The sequence below is a fragment of the Cherax quadricarinatus genome, chromosome 68 (assembly GCF_038502225.1).
Source record: "Cherax quadricarinatus isolate ZL_2023a chromosome 68, ASM3850222v1, whole genome shotgun sequence".
Taxonomy (NCBI): Eukaryota; Metazoa; Arthropoda; class Malacostraca; order Decapoda; family Parastacidae; genus Cherax; species Cherax quadricarinatus.
In genome coordinates this window covers 4,079,229-4,100,480 of record NC_091359.1, presented here as the reverse complement: position 1 = coordinate 4,100,480, position 21,252 = coordinate 4,079,229, and the positions used below count along the sequence as shown (strand labels likewise).

Below are 21,252 nucleotides of genomic sequence, written 5' to 3'. Positions count from 1 at the left end.
ATAACCCACTTTTCACATCCAATCTTTATTTTTCTCCACATAATCCTTGAATTTATACATTTGTAGTCCCTCTTTTCCTGCCATCGCTTATCCTTCAACATTATTGCTACTCCTTCTTTAGCTCTAACTCTATTTGAAACCCCTGACCTAATCCCATTTATTCCTCTCCATTGAAACTCTCCCACCCCCTTCAGCTTTGTTTCACTTAAAGCCAGGACATCCAGTTTCTTCTCATTCATAACATCCACAATCATCTCTTTCTTATCATTTGCACAACATCCACGCACATTCAGACTTCCCACTTTGACAATTTTCTTCTTATTCTTTTTAGTAATCTTTACAGGAAAAGGGGTTACTAGCCCATTGTTCCCGGCATTTTAATTGACTTTTACAACACGCATGGCTTACGGAGGAAAGATTCTTATTCCACTTCCCCATGGATATAAAAGGAAAAGTAATAAGACCAAGAACTATTAAGATAAAATCAAAGAAAACTCAGATGAGTGTGTATAAATAAACGTGTACATGTATGTGTAGTGTGACCTAAGTGTAAGTAGAAGTAGCAAGACATGCCTGTAATCTTGCATATTTATGAGACAGACAAAAGACACCAGCAATCCTACCATCATGTAAAACAATTACAGGCTTTCGTTTTACACTCACTTGGCAGGACGGTAGTACCTCCCTGGGTGGTTGCTGTCTACGAACCTAATACAGTGTATATATATATATATATGTCTACCTACCTAATATATATATATATATATATATATATATGTCTACCTACCTAATATATATATATATATATATATATATATATATATATATATATATATATATATATATATATATATATATATATATATATATATATATATATATATATATATATATATATATATATATATATATATATATATATATATATATATATATATATAATATATATATATATATATATATATATATATATATATATATATATATATATATATATATATATATATATATATATATATATATATATATATATAATATATATATATATATATATATATATATATATATATATATATATATATATATAATATATATATTAGTTAGGTAGACATATATATATATATATATATATATATATTAGGTAGGTAGACATATATATATATATACACTGTATTAGGTTCGTAGACAGCAACCACCCAGGGAGGTACTACCGTCCTGCCAAGTGAGTGTAAAACGAAAGCCTGTAATTGTTTTACATGATGGTAGGATTGCTGGTGTCCTTTTTTCTGTCTCATGAACATGCAAGATTTCAGGTATGTCTTGCTACTTCTACTTACACTTAGGTCACACTACACATACATGTACAAGCACATATATACACACCCCTCTGGGTTTTCTTCCATTTTCTTTCTAGTTCTTATTCTTGTTTATTTCCTCTTATCTCCATGGGGAAGTGGAACAGAATTCTTCCTCCGTAAGCCATGCGTGTTGTAAGAGGCGACTAAAATGCCGGGAGCAAGGGGCTAGTAACCTCTTCTCCTGTATATATTACTAAATGTAAAAGGAGAAACTTTCGTTTTTCCTTTTGGGCCACCCCGCCTCGGTGGGATACGGCTGGTGTGTTGAAAGAAAGAAAGAATATATATATATATATATATATATATATATATATATATATATATATATATATATATATATATATATATACACAGTGGACCCCCGCATAACGATCACCTCTGAATGCGACCAATTATGTAAGTGTATTTATGTAAGTGCGTTTGCACGTGTATGTTTGGGGGTCTGAAATGGACTAATCTACTTCACAATATTCCTTATGGGAACAAATTCGGTCAGTACTGGCACCTGAACATACTTCTGGAGTGAAAAAATATCGTTAACCGGGGGTCCACTGTGTAGCAGCAGACCGATTCGGGTACCATGGTCTTGTGTGCCGTAAATCCGAGGGAAAGATTGCAAGACATGAGGAGGTTAATAACATTATCAAGAGGAGCCTCACAACAGCTGGATGCCCAGCAGTAAGGGAGCCACCCCAACTATGCAGATCTGATGGCAGCCAGAAGCGTCCAGATGGTATCACCCTTCAAGCCTGGACAGATGGGAAGCAGGTGGTGTGGGACTATACATGTGCATCTACCTTGGCTGATACCTATCTCCAATACACCAGGGAGGAAGGAGGGGCAGCTGCCAGCTTTAGGGAGTCCCAAAAGTCTAGAAAATATGGAGAACTTGCCCATCATTATATGTTTGTTCCCATAGGCTCAGAGACCCTTGGCTCATGGGGAAAGAGTGCATCTAATTTCCTTAAGGAGTTGGGAAAAAGACTCATCAGGGTAACTAGGGATCCCAGGGCAGCTAGTTTTCTGTTCCAGCGGCTCAGTGCGGCTGTTCAAAGGGGTAATGCATGCTGCATTTTGGGCACACGCCCCAGCTCTGAGGAGCTGGATGAGATTTTCGCCTTATAATCGGTGATACACACGTAACAACATGTACCGTATATGCCACCTTTATATCAACAATGTATCTCTTAAATCTTCTGTGCCATATTATGTAATAAAATATTCCTATTGGTAAAAAAAAAAAAAAAAAAAAAAAAAATAGTTCAAAAGATGGGGTGGTAGGGGAAGTGGAATATTCAAATGGCTTCAGGAAGAAATCCAAATATTCTTCCTTGAAGCCTTTTTATCCACTTCTCCGAGGCTATGGGTCCCACAATTTACACCAGAGGTGGACCCCATCCTATATATATATATATATATATATATATATATATATATATATATATATATATGTATATATATATATATATATACATGTATATATATATATATATATATATATATATATATATATATATATATATATATATATATATATACATGTATATATATATATATATATATATATATATATATATATATATATATATATATATATATATATATATATATATATATATATATATATATATATATGTATGTATATGTATGTATATATACATATATATATATATATATATATATATATATATATATATATATATATATATATATATATATATATATATATATATATATATATATATATATATATATATATATATATATATATATATATATATATATATATATATATATATATATATATATATATATATATATACTATATACTATATATACTATATACTATATATACTATATATACTATATATACTATATATATACTATATAAAGATGCATATATATACATTGAAAGCTTTTGACTTCTGAATAGTTATATGACAGTTTTGTAGAGGGCTCATCCAATGTTTGTTGTTTGTTAGTTAATGTTCTGGCAAGTGATTATTTGTAAGTTGTTAAAAGTTACTTAAAGCATCATGAAAAATTTGCACTTATTTATCATTATCTTCCATATAATGTCATCTATCCAGAAAATGTCAAATTCAGTGAGCTTAAATACAGTACACTTCCATTCGTGCTTTATTTATTCTTATTTATACCATGTATAAATTTTGTTTTCAGGTTTCTTCGCTTAAGTCATGCCGAAGCGCCCTGATCCTGTATGGTCTGCTCCTGAGGGAGTTAAGACCCCAAAACTCTACCTGTATAATTCCCTAACCCGTAAAAAGGAGCTCTTTGTGCCGCAAAATCATGTTGTGACGTGGTATAGCTGTGGACCTACTGTGTATGATGAGTCTCACATGGGGCATGCCAGGTACAGTATTTACCAAGCCTGCTTATCAGTATGATTAATATCAAATGATATTACATTATTTTTAATTTTAAAGGGTTTGACAAGTAAAAGCGAGTGGAAGGCCTTGGTCTTTTGATCAAAAGCTCTGGTGCCAGGTCATCATGTTACTGTGACCCACATCAGGAAGGATTTGCCTTGTTTCCTCAAGAATCTTGAGGAAACCTGGTACTTCTCAGTTAGTGATTTCAGATGAAGCAGGTGTAGTAAGAGCTTTCAGAGGTAAATTAATACTGTATTTAGCAAAAAAAATTTTTTTTTTTTAAATTTTGTATTTTAACTTCATCAGAAGTTAGAAATTTGCCTGTTGCTCATTAAGTATTTATTTTAAATAACTGTAAATTTCTTTCTTCCCTCAGGTCTTATGTTAGTTTTGATATTCTTCGTCGTGTCATGCAAGACTACTTTGGCTATCATATTAACTATGTCATGAACATCACAGATATCGATGATAAGATCATCAAGCGTGCCCGCACCAAGTATTTGGTCAAACAGTATCGTGAGTAAGTTGAATTTGCTAATGATTTATTATCATTATTGATCAACATTTATATATTTCATGCTCTTCAAATCTGCATTCTCCATCTGAAATTTTACTTTTTATTTCTTTTTATTTTGTATCTTTCTAAGAAGTTTGCCTTATTCCTGTTTTCAAGCTACTGCAGGACTTTTCTCATTCATGTAATTTTGCTGAGATCTGTATTAATTTTTTAATGTAATTATATTCACATTTTCTTATTTCTTAAGCATACCAACATTGTTGAATCCTTTACACAATAGGCAAAGATAATGTAACTGGAAACCACTAAGAACATGGTTACTTCAACCAGCTGTAATAGTTGTAGTAGTTACAAAGAGTGTAAGATTACATGGACATGCTTTTGAGATAAACAAGTACTGCATTTATTTATGTTTAAGTTTTTATGAAGCTTATTGCATTGTTCATTTCCTTAAATATTTAATTTATTTGATATAGAAGGCCTGGTTCAGCAGTGAACTTTAGAAAGGCACAATGGTAATAAATGTACTAGAAGGCATAGTGCTGCCAATGACTAGTAAAATAATGCAGAATGATTTTCTTTTGTTCATGATACATTCATGTTATGTATAATTGTTAACTATTTGCTATTTAGATATTTAATCTTATTAAATTTTATACTTTAGTTTAAATGATATGAGTATAAGTTTTATGCTGATAACAATACATAGTTGTAATAAAATTGTAAACCCTGTTCCATATTAATGGTATGTATTCTAGCTGTAAGAAGTGTACATTTTTTTATATAAAAGCTCTAACAGCAGTTCATTGTCAGGTCCCAGGGTACAAAGGAGCAAGTATATGATGATATTGCTGCTGCCATGGCCTACCACAATACCATTATTGTTACAACCACTGACCCAGACAAACGTAAGATGCTCATTGATGAAGTCCAGAAGGTATATAGCTAAAGAATATCATTATATTTTTCTCTAGTTATTATTTAGTGTTTATTACAGGTCAATAAAATTGCTACAGTAGAAGGAAAAGCAAATTTTCTGTTTATCCCATTGTTTTGCAGAGTATAGCTCTCTTGTATAGTTAGAGATTTGGAAATCCAAATTTCCAATCACTATAAAAAGCTTAACAACAGTATTAACTCACAGAACAGATATTCAAACCTATGAGAAGCCAATCATAAAACTGGCAGACCAGCAATCTAGCTGCTGTACCATGCTGATCTAATAAGATTCATCTAACTAGGTATATTTCTATATAGTACATGGCTTTGAAAGGACTTGAGCTAGAGCTTTTGCTACAGTCAGGGTGTGAGATTTGTCAGTACTGTTTTAAACTTGTATTTGTGATCACAATGGAGCCTATGCTAACCTCTTTAGTGTGTATAGAAATATACCTAGACAGATGAATCTTATTAGGCTAATGTGGTACAGTGGTTAGCACACTGGCCTGATGGGTTTTAGGACTGGCTTGCCATAATTTTGAACCCCATCTGTTCTGTAAGTTGTTTACAATCATATTATGATTTTTGTGAGTCACTGACAATAGTATATTAGAGTAACCCACATATGTCTAATGTTATGTACATTGTAAGCCAAACTGTTCAGTTGAATGTGCTGAAAATAATATTTACAAATGTCACCAGGTAAAGGTTGCAGCTGAAGCTTTGAAAGCTGCGACAATCTCACAGAATGCAGCAGAAACCTTAGTCAAGCAGGAAGAGCTCTTAACCAGTGCTTCTAGTGTGCTGGGGGAGTGGCTTGATAAACAAAAAGGAATGGATATCACCAATAACTCTATATTTGCTGAACTACCACGCCATTATGAAGATGAATTCAACAAAGACATGGAAGCTCTTAATGTAGGTTCTAATCTTTTACATAAAAATGTCATCTACCTTTTATTTCATCAGTGTTAACAGTCTCATTATCTGATAAGTGTCACCATATACATATTAATTTTAAAGTTACCCTAATGATGCTTACACTAAAGGATGGTGGAGATGATGTAGTTTAGAAAATTATTTGAGTTGTAATGTATATTCACTTGCAGAAAGAGCTATTAAGTAACAGAGAACCTGTTACCTTTGGGTCACCTTGCTTTGGTGGGAAATGGCTAATGTGCTAGAAGAATAAGGATCACATTCTCATTAACCCTTAAATGGTCCAAACGTATATATACGTTTTTTCAACATTTGAAAGTACATGTATGTAAAAAAATGTAGATCTTCTTTTTTGTTTTACATTTGAAAACGTGTAAAAAAACTTTTATCTACCTTTTTTTTTGTTACATTTGAAAATATGTTAAAAAAAGTAGATCTACTTTTTTAGCACTACGAATTTGAACGTCGATTTGTTTGGACCGTTTAAGGGTTAAACTTACAGCTGGCAATTTGCCCCCATTAGACTTGTTTGCACTCTGAAGGAGGGGTGTTAATGTTGCAGTTTAAAAACTGTAGTGTAAAGCACCCTTCTGGCAAGACAGTGATGGAGTGAATGATGGTGAAAGTTTTTCTTTTTTGGGCCACCCTGCCTTGGTGGGAATCGGCCAGTGTGATAATAAAAAATAATAATAGACTTGCTATACTGTAATAGTAAAAGTAAATATGTATATATAGCTCATGTTTATTGTAGACCTACCCTAGCCAACAAATTCCAATAAATCACCAAAAGGGTTAAGTACTGCTGATGATACATACTTTTGCGCAGTAAAAGAGTGAGGTGCTATAGTTTTTGTATTTTTCAGGTACTTCCTGCTGACGTTGTCACAAGGGTCTCTGAATTTGTACCCCAAATTGTTGAGTATATTAAAAAAATCATGTCTAATGGTTATGCCTATGAATCAAATGGTTCTGTATACTTTGATGTGGGGAAGTTTGAAGGCAAAGGCAACCATTATTATGCAAAAGTAAGTTTCATTCTGTGTAAGTGTGAATGGAGACGAATGATACTTGGGACCTGACGATCTGTTGGAGTGTGAGCAGGGTAATATTTAGTGAAGGGATTCAGGGAAACCGGTTATTTTCATATAGTCGGACTTGAGTCCTGGAAATGGGAAGTACAATGCTTGCACTTTAAAGGAGGGGTTTGGGATATTGGCAGTTTGGAGGGATATGTTGTGTATCTTTATACGTATATGCTTCTAAACTGTTGTATTCTGGGCACCTCTGCAAAAACAGTGATAATGTGTGAGTGTGGTGGAAGTGTTGAATGATGATGAAAGCATTTTCTTTTTGGGGATTTTCTTTCTTTTTTGGGTCACCCTGCCTTGGTGGGAGACGACTGACTTGTTGAGAAAAAAAAAAAATTTTAGAAAAAATATAAGTAAACAATACCTACTAATGGTTCAGTATCAAGTGTTCAGTAATGTACTGAACATTGTTACTCATCTTCAAGAGGGCAGTCCTGTTACCCCATTCAAGTTTAGGAATTAATAGAGATTGGCATGCTGTCCATATGTGTTTTAAAAGGAGTGGGCCATGTTACCATTTCTTTATATTGAATATTTTCTTTTAATTTTTTGACAGCTTGTTATATGTCTTAATGTTTCATCTTAATTTATTAATAAAGTATTTGTAATTACATATTACTACTTAAATATATTGAAAAGGGATAAACTATACTTATTGTGTAGATACTAAATGTCAGAGTTATCAGTGTAACACTTTGTAATGGCTAAGTTCCTTGTAAACAATAAAATGGTTTTGGGCTGACAGTTGGTGCCAGAAGCATACGGGAATCAAGAAGCCCTGGAGGAAGGTGAAGGAGCCCTCTCTCTGAACACCGCTCAGGAAAAGAGAAGCCCTAATGACTTTGCACTGTGGAAAGCCTCCAAACCTGGTGAACCAGTTTGGCCCTCCCCTTGGGGATTGGGTCGCCCTGGCTGGCACATTGAATGTTCTGCAATGGCCTCCGGTGTTTTGGGAGAATCTCTGGATATACACACTGGTGAGGAGTGATCTTTCAGTGTTTTGGAGCACTCTCTGGGTATACATACTGGTGAGCAGTGGTATTGGAGAAAAACTGCAATATGTTTAATGGAAGTATTACAGTCCTAGAAGCTTGGTCACTTTGTTTAGTACATTTGGAGTGGCCAAAGTTCCAACACCAAAATATTTCCCTTCAACATGTCTTAAAATGATTGTATTTTGCATCTTTTTTGCATTCCTTGTCAGTATCATTTACCTTTACATCCAGAGTAGTATTTTTTTTATATTCACCTCAGGTCTGTTTTTTTTCTTTATCCTTAAATTTATTGCTTATTTATTTTTATTTTATGGATGTCATAGGTAATTTTTACTTATGTGAGCTTTAGGATAGAAAGCTATTGGGATAAACTTTCTTAAAAGGAAAAGGTGGCAGTGGCAATGGAAGAGGCAGCAGCTCACCTGGAGGTGCTATTTTTCTGCCATAAATGCACATGCATGCTAGTGGCTTCCTTTGTGCTTAACGATACATATTTTATTACATGTAAACTATATTTTGTATACTACACAAAGAAATAAAATTTGTTTGTTTAGTGACACTGAATTCTAGATTCTCTATACATATTCTCTTCAATTGCTTTGATACAGGTTTTGTACAGTATATGATTTAAGCATTGTCTTGGGTAATAGTATTATAGGATGTGCTTAATTACTGTGTAATACTTGCCTAACCCTCCCTTTGCTCTCTCTTCACACTATCCCTCTTCTTCCTTTCCTTTCTTTTCTCCTTTCCTCTCTCTTTCTTTTCCTTTCCATCACCCATTACAGACCTGTGAGTAGATTTCAAGAAAATGGTTAGGTGCTTTGCTAACCTTGACATACCAAGAATTTCTGTGCCCAGTAGTAGTGTACCATGATATTCTGTGTACAGTATTTCTTTATTTATTTATTTTTGGTTATATTTTCCTCCTATTTTTTATTCTCTAATTCTTTTAATTAGCATTTATTTCTCTTTCATTCTTGCTCCTGTAATTATGCAGTATATTACTTTTCTGGGAGCAGGGGGCTAGTAACCCCTTCTCCTGTATACATTACTAAATTTAAAAAGACAAACTTTTGTTTTTCTTTTAAGATCACCCTGCCTCAGTGGGTCATGGCCGGTTTATTGAAAAAATATATACTATTATTATTATTTTTATTAGCACACTGGCCAATTCCCACCAAGGCAGGGTGGCCCAAAAAAGAAAAACTTTCACCATCATTCACTCCATCACTGTCTTGCCAGAAGGGTGCTTTACACTACAGTTTTTAAACTGCAACTTTAACACCCCTCCTTCAGAGTGCAGGCACTGTACTTCCCATCTCCAGGACTCAAGTCCGGCCTGCCGGTTTCCCTGAATCCCTTCATAAATGTTACTTTGCTCACACTCCAACAGCACGTCAAATATTAAAAACCATTTGTCTCCATTCACTCCTATCAAACACGCTCACGCATGCCCGCTGGAAGTCCAAGCCCCCTCACTCACAAAACCTCCTTTACCCCCTCCCTCCAACTTTACCTAGGCCGACCCTTTCCCCGCCTTCCTTCCACTACAGACTGATACACTCTTGAAGTCACTCTGTTTCGCTCCATTCTCTCTACATGTCCGAACCACCTCAACAACCCTTCCTCAGCCCTCTGGACAACAATTTTGGTAATCCCGCACCTCCTCCTAACTTCCAAACTACGAATTCTCTGCATTATATTCACACCACACATTGCCCTCAGACATGACATCTCCACTGCCTCCAGCCTTCTCCTCACTGCAACATTCATCACCCATGCTTCACACCCATACAAGAGCGTTGGTAAAACTATACTCTCATACATTCCCCTCTTTGCCTCCAAGGACAAAGTTCTTTGTCTCCACAGACTCCTAAGTGCACCGCTCTATGTTCTCTTTGTAATTGATCCTATCCTCCTCCCTCCCTCAACAGGATTATGGCCAGGCTGAATTACAGCAAAGATTTAGGAATGGAAACTGTGTGACCACAGTGGTAAAGCAAGATCAGTTTACAGTACTTTATTTGCAGTGAATGAGCCAGGCCAGTAATAACCCTGATAACAAAATCTTGTTCATCTCATGCCCTTACTCTGTTTTTTCTGTCTTACATATTCTCTTAGGAAATTATTAAAGATATTGACCTGTGTGGCTATGTTTATATTCTTTAGGTGGTGTTGATCTTAAATTTCCTCACCATGACAATGAGTTGGCTCAGTCTGAAGCTTATTTCAACAACGACCATTGGGTGAGTGCAGGATTTGGTGGCTGGGTGTTTTTCATATTTAATTGTGCTATTTGTATATTGCAATAAGTATTTTTTTTAGGAGTGCAAATAAGCCATATTAAAATTTTTGAGTACTGTATTATAGTGTAATTCGTCAAAGTATTCAAAATTAAGCTAAAATCTTGAAAGTAATGCACTTGTTTGTAGGTGCGTTACTTCCTGCACACTGGTCACCTGCACATCGATGGTTGCAAGATGAGCAAGAGCCTTAAAAACTTCATCACCATCAAGAAGGCCCTTGAGGAAAGTTCAGCTTCCCATCTTCGCATTGCTTTCCTCCTGCATTCCTGGAAGGACACCCTAGATTATAGCTCGTAAGATGATTTGTCTATATTTCCAGGTGTCATGTCTGTCTGAGGGTAAGGTTGTTTTGATGCCAGTGAAGAACAGTCGATTTAAGGAATTGGAATTATTACTGGTATTCTCTTCCTGGAATCAAATGTAATTACCTCCCATTCTTTAAGTGTTGTATTACTCATACAGTGTTAGTACACCTCCTTGAATATAATAATATTTTTAGGTAAATAGTTGGTGTTTGAGGAATGGTTAGGATGAGGGTGTGAAAAAAAGGAAGGAGAGGAATTTGAACTTAAAACTTAAGAATGTTAGTTTGGTAGGGGTAAGAGAGATGGATGGGAGTTCATGTCTTGTTGGAGCACTAGCAGCTAGTAAGAACTGAACTAGAGGCTGAGAAGTTCGGTACTTGTACTAAATGTAGAGCAGAGGTGTTCTTCCATTGCTGGGTTTGAACCACAGTGTCTGTTCCCTGATAAAGAAGTGAGCAATAGTGAATGTGATTTTTTCCCTTGTGATCACCCTGCTTTGGTAGGAAATGGCCAGTGAATTAAAAAATATCTGTCTTACAGGAACACAATGGAGGGATCTCGACAGTATTACAAAATGTTAAATGAATTCAACCTGAATATACAAGATCTGATTCGTCGCACTGGTTGCACGAGCACCGTATGGACTTCACAAGAGGAGTCTTTGCAGTCCTTGTACAACTCTTGCAGGTTTGTTATTTGAAATTACCTTATGCTAAAGTCTTGTGTTGAACACAATAGTGTTTGACACTAATTTGGTGTAATCATATGTTGTTTGATGTACAGTTGTAGGTTATTTATCATTAATGGTAACAGTTAAAAACAATAATACAGTATTAATATTGGTTGGCAGCAGCAAAACTGGTTGGTAAATACATGATTGAAAAAAATTGTGATTATTGTACAAGATGAGTACATATACCTGTACAAGTGTTAGAAGTTTATTCCATTCATTGGGATTGTGAGACATGCTTGCCTCATAGATTTATAATTGTGATATATATTACTGGTTATGTCAGTGCATGAATTTTGTTTCCTCAGAGTTAATGTCCACAAAGCTCTCTGCGACAACATTGACACAAGAAGGGCTTTGGATCACATACGAGACGTCATTACAGAGGCCAATAAATACATGAATAACAGTGTTAAGGTAAACAAAGGAGAGGTTATACCATTATATACTACATAACAGTGTCCATTATATTGGTAAACAGATAGTTACATTGATACAGTACTGGTAAGTAGAGAATAATACTGTACCTTTTAATTTGCTACAATTTTAGATAATTCTGTACTTTTTGAGTTGAAGTTTTTGTTAGCTCTCATCATTGCATTTCAGTTAATATTTGTGAAGAGAGTACTAGGAATCCAATTTGAATATATTGCAGATGCACGACACTGTCATTGCTGTCTGGGAAGTCACCAGATCAAAATCCTAGTATTCTCTACATCACTGTTTAATTTAATAGTATTGTGGATTCTCATGTCATTGATTATTTGAAATTCTATAACAGGTAGGCCATTTTTGAGCTAATAAATGTGCTGTATGTATTTTTTCTACAAGAAATTAATCTTTAGTACTACCTATATTGGTTAGGCTGGATGCAAATCAGTTTTGCTGTCATTCATTATTTCTAATGGTATTTTTGTTCCCCAGGTAAACTCTCAATTATTAATAAACATCAACAGCTTTGTAGGAAAATTGATGAATATCTTTGGTGTTCCTGTTGGGGACAGAGGTGCTTCTGGAGACCAGGTAAGATAATAGATTTTACTATTTATTTGTTTCTTGTATATTTTTCTTTTACTTCCATACTCAGTAACAGCCTGAAGTTGTTTCATTATTATATTTTTTTATGTAATGCTTCAGGGGTCAGAAAAGTTAATTGCTGTAGCAGAAGTGGTTGCCAATATCCGAGAGCAGCTGCGACAGTGGGCTCGCGATAAGGAAAAGGATGTTAAGGAGCTTCAGAGACAGCTGCTAGGACTGTGTGACAACATCAGAGATGACTTCCTGCCACCCCTTGGAATCAGATTGGAGGATAGAGAAGGGGGTCAGTAATGGGAATGCTTAATTTCAATTTTGAAGAGACTTGTATGTATTAGCAAAATATACTTCAGTATACAGGACTGTATAAAACAATCTTAAACTATGCTGCATAAAATAAATGCTCAATAATAACCCCACATGGAGAGAGAAACTTTTTTTTTTTTTTTTTTTTCAACAAGTCGGTCGTCTCCCACCGAGGCAGGGTGACCCAAAAAAGAAAGAAAATCCCCAAAAAGAAAATACTTTCATCATCATTCAACACTTTCACCACACTCACACATTATCACTGCTTTTGCAGAGGTGCTCAGAATATAACAGTTTAGAAGCATATACGTATAGAGATACACAACATATCCCTCCAAACTGCCAATATCCCAAACCCCTCCTTTAAAGTGCAGGCATTGTACTTCCCATTTCCAGGACTCAAGTCCGACTATATGAAAATAACCGGTTTCCCTGAATTTTTTTTTTTTTTTTTTTTCAACAAGTCGGTCGTCTCCCACCGAGGCAGGGTGACCCACAAAAAAGAAAGAAAATCCCCAAAAAGAAAATACTTTCATCATCATTCAACACTTTCACCACACTCACACATTATCACTGCTTTTGCAGAGGTGCTCAGAATATAACAGTTTAGAAGCATATACGTATAGAGATACACAACATATCCCTCCAAACTGCCAATATCCCAAACCCCTCCTTTAAAGTGCAGGCATTGTACTTCCCATTTCCAGGACTCAAGTCCGACTATATGAAAATAACCGGTTTCCCTGAATCCCTTCACTAAATATTACCCTGCTCACACTCCAACAGATCGTCAGGTCCCAAGTATCATTCGTCTCCATTCACTCCTATCTAACACGCTCGTGCACGCTTGCTGGAAGTCCAAGCCCCTCACCCACAAAACCTCCTTTACCCCCTCTTTCCAACCCTTTCGAGGACGACCCCTACCCCTCTTTCCTTCCCCTATAGATTTATATGCTTTCCATGTCATTCTACTTTGATCCATTCTCTCTAAATGACCAAACCACCTCAACAACCCCTCTTCTGCCCTCTGACTAATGCTTTTATTAACTCCACACCTTCTCCTAATTTCCACACTCCGAATTTTCTGCATAATATTTACACCACACATTGCCCTTAGACAGGACATCTCCACTGCCTCCAACCGTCTCCTCGCTGCTGCATTTACCACCCAAGCTTCACATCCATATAAGAGTGTTGGTACTACTATACTTTCATACATTCCCTTCTTTGCCTCCATAGATAACGTTTTTTGACTCCACATATACCTCAACGCACCACTCACCTTTTTTCCCTCATCAATTCTATGATTAACCTCATCCTTCATAAATCCATCCGCCGACACGTCAACTCCCAAGTATCTGAAAACATTCACTTCTTCCATACTCCTCCTCCCCAATTTGATATCCAATTTTTCTTTATCTAAATCATTTGATACCCTCATCACCTTACTCTTTTCTATGTTCACTTTCAACTTTCTACCTTTACACACATTCTCAAACTCATCCACTAACCTTTGCAATTTTTCTTTAGAATCTCCCATAAGCACAGTATCATCAGCAAAAAGTAACTGTGTCAATTCCCATTTTGAATTTGATTCCCCATAATTTAATCCCACCCCTCTCCCGAACACCCTAGCATTTACTTCTTTTACAACCCCATCTATAAATATATTAAACAACCATGGTGACATTACACATCCCTGTCTAAGACCTACTTTTACCGGGAAGTATTCTCCCTCTTTTCTACACACCCTAACCTGAGCCTCACTATCCTCATAAAAGCTCTTTACAGCATTTAGTAACTTACCACCTATTCCATATACTTGCAACATCTGCCACATTGCTCCTCTATCCACTCTATCATATGCCTTTTCTAAATCCATAAATGCAATAAAAACTTCCCTACCTTTATCTAAATACTGTTCACATATATGCTTCAATGTAAACACTTGATCTACACATCCCCTACCCACTCTGAAACCTCCTTGTTCGTCCGCAATTCTACATTCTGTCTTACCTCTAATTCTTTCAATTATAACCCTACCGTATACTTTTCCTGGTATACTCAGTAAACTTATTCCTCTATAATTTTTACAATCTCTTTTGTCCCCTTTCCCTTTATATAAAGGGACTATACATGCTCTCCGCCAATCCCTAGGTACCTTCCCCTCTTTCATACATTTATTAAACAAAAGTACCAACCACTCCAACACTATATTCCCCCCTGCTTTTAACATTTCTGTCATGATCCCATCAGTTCCAGCTGCTTTACCCCCTTTCATTCTACGTAATGCCTCACGTACCTCCACCACACTTACAGTCTGCTCTTCTTCACTCCTAAAAGATGGTATACCTCCCTGGCCAGTGCATGAAATTACCGCCTCCCTTTCTTCCTTAACATTTAAAAGTTCCTCGAAATATTCTCGCCATCTACCTAATACCTCCCTCTCCCCATCTACTAACTCCCCTACTCTGTTTTTAACTGACAAATCCATACTTTCCCTAGGCTTTCTTAACTTGTTTAACTCACTCCAAAATTTTTTTCTTATTTTCATTAAAATTTCTTGACAGTGCCTCTCCCACTCTTTCATCTGCTCTCCTTTTGCACTCTCTCACCACTCTCTTCACCTTTCTTTTACTCTCCATATACTCTGCTCTTCTTATAACACTTCTGCTTTGTAAAAATCTCTCGTAAGCTACCTTTTTCTCTTTTATCACACCCTTTACTTCATCATTCCACCAATCACTCCTCTTTCCTCCTGCCCCCACCCTCCTATAACCACAAACTTCTGCCCCACATTCTAATACTGCATTTTTAAAACTATTCCAACCCTCTTCAACCCCCCCACTACTCATCTTTGCACTAGCCCACCTTTCTGCCAATAGTCGCTTATATCTCGCCCTAACTTCCTCCTCCCTTAGTTTATACACTTTCACCTCCCTCTTACTTGTTGTTGCCACCTTCCTCTTTTCCCATTTACCTCTTACTCTAACTGTAGCTACAACTAAATAATGATCCGATATATCAGTTGCCCCTCTATAAACATGTACATCCTGGAGCCTACCCATCAACCTTTTATCCACCAATACATAATCTAACAAACTACTTTCATTACGTGCTACATCATACCTTGTATATTTATTTATCCTCTTTTTCATAAAATATGTATTACTTATTACCAAATTTCTTTCTACACATAGCTCAATTAAAGGCTCCCCATTTACATTTACCCCTGGCACCCCAAAATTACCTACTACTCCCTCCATAACATTTTTACCCACTTTAGCATTGAAATCCCCAACCACCATTACTCTCACACTTGATTCAAAACTCCCCACGCATTCACTCAACATTTCCCAGAATCTCTCTCTCTCCTCTACACTTCTCTCTTCTCCAGGTGCATACACGCTTACTATAACCCACTTTTCACATCCAATCTTTATTTTACTCCACATAATCCTTGAATTTATACATTTGTAGTCCCTCTTTTCCTGCCATAGCTTATCCTTCAACATTATTGCTACTCCTTCTTTAGCTCTAACTCTATTTGAAACCCCTGACCTAATCCCATTTATTCCTCTCCATTGAAACTCTCCCACCCCCTTCAGCTTTGTTTCACTTAAAGCCAGAACATCCAGTTTCTTCTCATTCATAACATCCACAATCATCTCTTTCTTATCATTTGCACAACATCCACGCACATTCAGACTTCCCACTTTGACAATTTTCTTCTTCTTATTCTTTTTAGTAATCTTTACAGGAAAAGGGGTTACTAGCCCATTGTTCCCGGCATTTTAGTTGACTTTTACAACACGCATGGCTTACGGAGGAAAGATTCTTATTCCACTTCCCCATGGATATAAAAGGAAAAGTAATAAGACCAAGAACTATTAAGATAAAATCAAAGAAAACTCAGATGAGTGTGTATAAATAAACGTGTCCATGTATGTGTAGTGTGACCTAAGTGTAAGTAGAAGTGATTAATTGATATGTATATTTCAACACCCTTCTGGGATCCTCTTCAGCAGAAGGGGATCCTTCTGAAGAGGATCCCAGAAGGGGATCAAAATTTTTTTTTTTTTTTTTTTTTCAACAAGTCGGCCGTCTCCCACCGAGGCAGGGTGATCAAAATATTTAGAACAATTAATCTCCTGTGTTTCTGTCTCCGTGTGGGTTATTATTCAGCACTGATAAGTATTCATTACATTTGAGTTATACATTAAATAAATGTTTATTTAGATAAGAAAATTTTTATTTATTTGGTATGTATCATGGCTGTGTTGGTAAGGTTACATTATTATGTTGTTTTAACATGACAGGAGTTATTCTTAGCAGTAAAATATTGTTCCAGAATCACCTTGCATAAAGTTGGTGGATGCAGCAGAACTGATGCAGGAAATACAGGCCAAGAAAGATCAGGAGGAGGCAAGGAAACAAGAAAAAGCCGTGAAGAAATCTGAGCAAGCAGCAAAGGCACCTGCCGAGACACCAAAAGATCCTAAGGATATGTTCCGTACACCTGAGTACTCACAGTGGGACAGTAATGGCATTCCCTCACATGATAAGGATGGAAAGGAAATTTCAAAAAGCCAGATGAAAAAGTTGACCAAGCAAATGGAGGCACAAAAAAAGAAATTTGATAAGTGGCAAGCCCTTCAGCAGTCCTAGTGTGGTATCCCTGCGCTAGGTGATAGATGGTGATGGACTTCGAAGATCTTGAGTGATAATTTATTGCAAAACTTGAAAATTTTGTATTGCTTTGCCAGGGTCTTGTTTACTGCATTTATTTAGTAAATAAACTTTTTATAAGGCAATATCTTGTAACTCAATTAAAAGTGAAATATCAGATTTGACTTTATTTGTAATGTTTCCCTTTTTCCACAGAAAATCGTTCATGTGTGATATACATGAATGGTTATTTAAAGAATGCATCAGGTTAAAGTCAGATACCAGCCTGAGTTTTTGATCTTGTTATACTGTAACTATATTTGTTAATGCATATACAGGTACATGTATATGTATGTCCATTTTTGGATGTAGTATACAAATTACAGTATGTGGATTTAATATCATTCATGAATATAACCAGTTAGCTGGACTTGAATCCTCGGGGTGGGAAGGGCAGTGCCAATACTTGGGAGGGGTGCTAATGTTGCAGTTGGTGGATGATCTGTTGGTGATGTCAGCACACTTATGAGAAGACGGTGATTGAGTGAAATGGTGTTGTTTTTTTTCTTTGAGTCACCATTCCTCGGCAGACTACTACTATTGAGTTGTTAAAAATACAAAGCAAATTACTAAGTTGATAAAGGCAAGACTGATGGAATGAGTGATGGTGAAAGTGTGCCTTATTTTTCAGGTCACCCTGCCTCAGTGGGAAACAGCCGATGTGTTAAAAAATGTGTATATATATATATATATATATATATATATATACAGTGGAACCTCGGACAATTCGACATTCGAACGCTTTGTTCAGTAAAAAAAATCATTGGGTAGTCAACCGTTTGCTCAACATGCAACCAAACAAATATGACCTGCTGGAACTTCGCTGTAAACTATTTCGTGTTTTGCCTTTTTCGTTGTTGTTTTACATCGCAGGCCCACATTCCTTGATCCGAAACCCTTGAGGCCAGTAGTGTTTCGAATTTAAGAATTTTTTGAATTTCAGAATGAAGGTGGGATCTAGGGCAGCACCCTATAATCAAACATTAACACTGCAGCAAGAACGCATGAATACTCGCATTAAGTGGGATAAATAAAGACTACAAATACTACTACGGTTTATTTTTAGAGAGTAATACATTGATAAATGAAATAATGAGAGAATTCTAGAACAGGAACATGATTCTCAAGATGATTGACAGAAGGCATTTTTAAAGACTTCTTCAAGTGTTATCTGTCTTATTAACATAGGTTTCTGTCTAAGCAATCTCTCTTTAACTGAATAAATTACCATAATCTCTTGCTCACTGATAAATGCACGTTGTTCAAGGCCAGCAATTAACTGATCACACATTTTCACCATATCATCTAAGGGGACTTTTTCACCTGTGTTCACAATATCATCATCATCACTACTATTCTCATGCTTATTTGTATTTAACACCATTTCAGCAATTTCTTCGATGTCAGTTTCCTGTAACTCCATTAGCACAGTCAAGATCTTCATTTTTTGCCCTATGCAGTGTTTTCCTATTTTTCATTAGTTTTTGGTCATCACTGTCACTATAAGACTTCAGTAACTTATCTTTCTGTTTCTCTAAATCATAAACAGTGGTAGTTCCAACACCATATTCTTCAGTAAGACTCCGCACTGACACCACAATCAAGCTGCTGCAGTAACTCTACTTTCTGCGTTATTGATAACGTCAGATGGTTCCTTTTCTTTTTCTCACTGTTACCCATAGGGGTATCTGCAGCTTGCTGATATTTTCAGTGAAATTAAACACAGTCACAAAATAAAAAGGAAAAACAAATTATCAGCAAACAGCAGACACATGTGTGAACACTACAAGTGCTGAGACACAACTAGCGGCGTTGGAGTTATGTAGAGATGACTGACGCTCCACATCCCACGAAAAAACTTCGGTTTTCAGAACTTTTCGAATTTCGAAAAAAGGAATGTGGACCTGAAGAGATTCTGAAGAGAAGTTGCAGAGATTGGTGGATGAATTTGGTAGGGTATGCAAAAGAAGAAAATTAAAAGTGAATACAGGAAAGAGTAAGGTTATGAGGATAACAAAAAGACTAGGTGATGAAAGATTGGATATCAGATTGGAGGGAGAGAGTATGGAGGAGGTGAATGTATTCAGATATTTGGGAGTGGACGTGTCAGCGGATGGGTCTATGAAAGATGAGGTGAATCATAGAATTGATGAGGGAAAAAGGGTGAGTGGTGCACTTAGGAGTCTGTGGAGGCAAAGAACTTTGTCCTTGGAGGCAAAAAGGGGAATGTATGAGAGTATAGTTTTACCAACGCTCTTATATGAGTGTGAAGCATGGGTGATGAATGTTGCAGCAAGGAGAAGGCTGGAGGCAGTGGAGATGTCATGTCTGAGGGCAATGTGTGGTGTGAATATAATGCAGAGAATTCGTAGTTTGGAAGTTAGGAGGAGGTGCGGGATTACCAAAACTGTTGTCCAGAGGGCTGAGGAAGGGTTGTTGAGGTGGTTCGGACATGTAGAGAGAATGGAGCAAAACAGAATGACTTCAAGAGTGTATCAGTCTGTAGTGGAAAGAAGGCGGGGTAGGGGTCGGCCTAGGAAAGGTTGGAGGGAGGGGGCAAAGGAGGTTTTGTGTGCGAGGGGCTTGGACTTCCAGCAGGCATGCGTGAGCGTGTTTGATAGGAGTGAATGGAGACAAATGGTTTTTAATACTTGACGTGCTGTTGGAGTGTGAGTAAAGTAACATTTATGAAGGGGTTCAGGGAAACCGGCAGGCCGGACTTGAGTCCTGGAGATGGGAAGTACAGTGCCTGCACTCTGAAGGAGGGGTGTTAATGTTGCAGTTTAAAAACTGTAGTGTAAAGCACCCTTCTGGCAAGACAGTGATGGAGTGAATGATGGTGAAAGTTTTTCTTTTTCGGGCCACCCTGCCTTGGTGGGAATCGGCCAGTGTGATAATAAAAAAAAAGTCACTATGAGGCCTACAAAGACTAGTGATAACAGCCAACCAAAAAGAAAATTGGTTGGGAAAAATCCGTTTGGTGCTCAAACAGATCAGCACTCGAACAGCCTTCTGGAACGAATTAAGTTCGAGTACCAAGGTTCCACTGCATACATTTTATGTATGTATTTCAATAAAGGACACTAATTTAATGCATCATACAGTCACTACCTTGGAGAGAGATGGCCATTGTGTTTGAAAAAAGAAAAGAAGCAACATGAAATTGATTGTGGTTGTTCGTCAATATTATTGTAGGAACTGTCTTTCACTTGTTTTTACACCCCACTCACCATTACTCATGTGGTAGTTTGACAAATGCTTAATATCCACTGTTATTCAAACATTATTGTGCCTTTTGTTTTTTAGTTTCCTTTATCTTTCTACCCTCTCCTCCCTTTGTTTAAAAATTCAAAAATTATTCATATCTTTCTAAGTGCAAGTGATATTGCCTAATTGTTCATTCAGCACAGATGGGGGAGATGGATGACTGTGGGCAGCCACCTTTCATGGTGGGAAAACCATAGATTACCATCAGCCATACTGACTAGGGTTTCTCATCCCAGTGGAGCTGCAGCTATTGTAACAGACCAAGAGCTGCCCTGGTGTGCTTACCATGCTTAGGGCCTCACCTGAATCGAGCTGATCTTGCTTTTCATTGTATGACCCTTTC

At 36.5% G+C, this 21,252-nt stretch overlaps 1 protein-coding gene across 2 annotated transcripts in view; it reads left to right on the top strand.

The window, feature by feature from the left end:
- CysRS (cysteine--tRNA ligase, cytoplasmic) overlaps positions 1–17,762 on the top strand; it is a 30,701-nt gene extending 12,939 nt beyond the window's left edge. The window contains exons 2-14 of one of the 2 annotated variants that reach the window (XM_070099610.1): positions 3,540–3,732; positions 4,128–4,271; positions 5,082–5,205; positions 5,910–6,125; positions 7,010–7,171; positions 7,980–8,211; positions 10,402–10,478; positions 10,665–10,831; positions 11,384–11,530; positions 11,882–11,990; positions 12,498–12,596; positions 12,711–12,894; positions 17,266–17,762. In XM_070099610.1, the coding sequence (XP_069955711.1) occupies positions 3,557–3,732; positions 4,128–4,271; positions 5,082–5,205; positions 5,910–6,125; positions 7,010–7,171; positions 7,980–8,211; positions 10,402–10,478; positions 10,665–10,831; positions 11,384–11,530; positions 11,882–11,990; positions 12,498–12,596; positions 12,711–12,894; positions 17,266–17,582 (2,154 nt within the window). In that variant the 5' untranslated portion in view covers positions 3,540–3,556 and the 3' untranslated portion in view covers positions 17,583–17,762. Of the gene's footprint in view, positions 1–3,539; positions 3,733–4,127; positions 4,272–5,081; positions 5,206–5,909; positions 6,126–7,009; positions 7,172–7,979; positions 8,212–10,401; positions 10,479–10,664; positions 10,832–11,383; positions 11,531–11,881; positions 11,991–12,497; positions 12,597–12,710; positions 12,895–17,265 lie in introns of those variants that run through there. The other variant, XM_070099611.1, reaches the window with a different exon arrangement.
- The last annotated feature ends 3,490 nt before the right edge of the window (positions 17,763–21,252 follow it).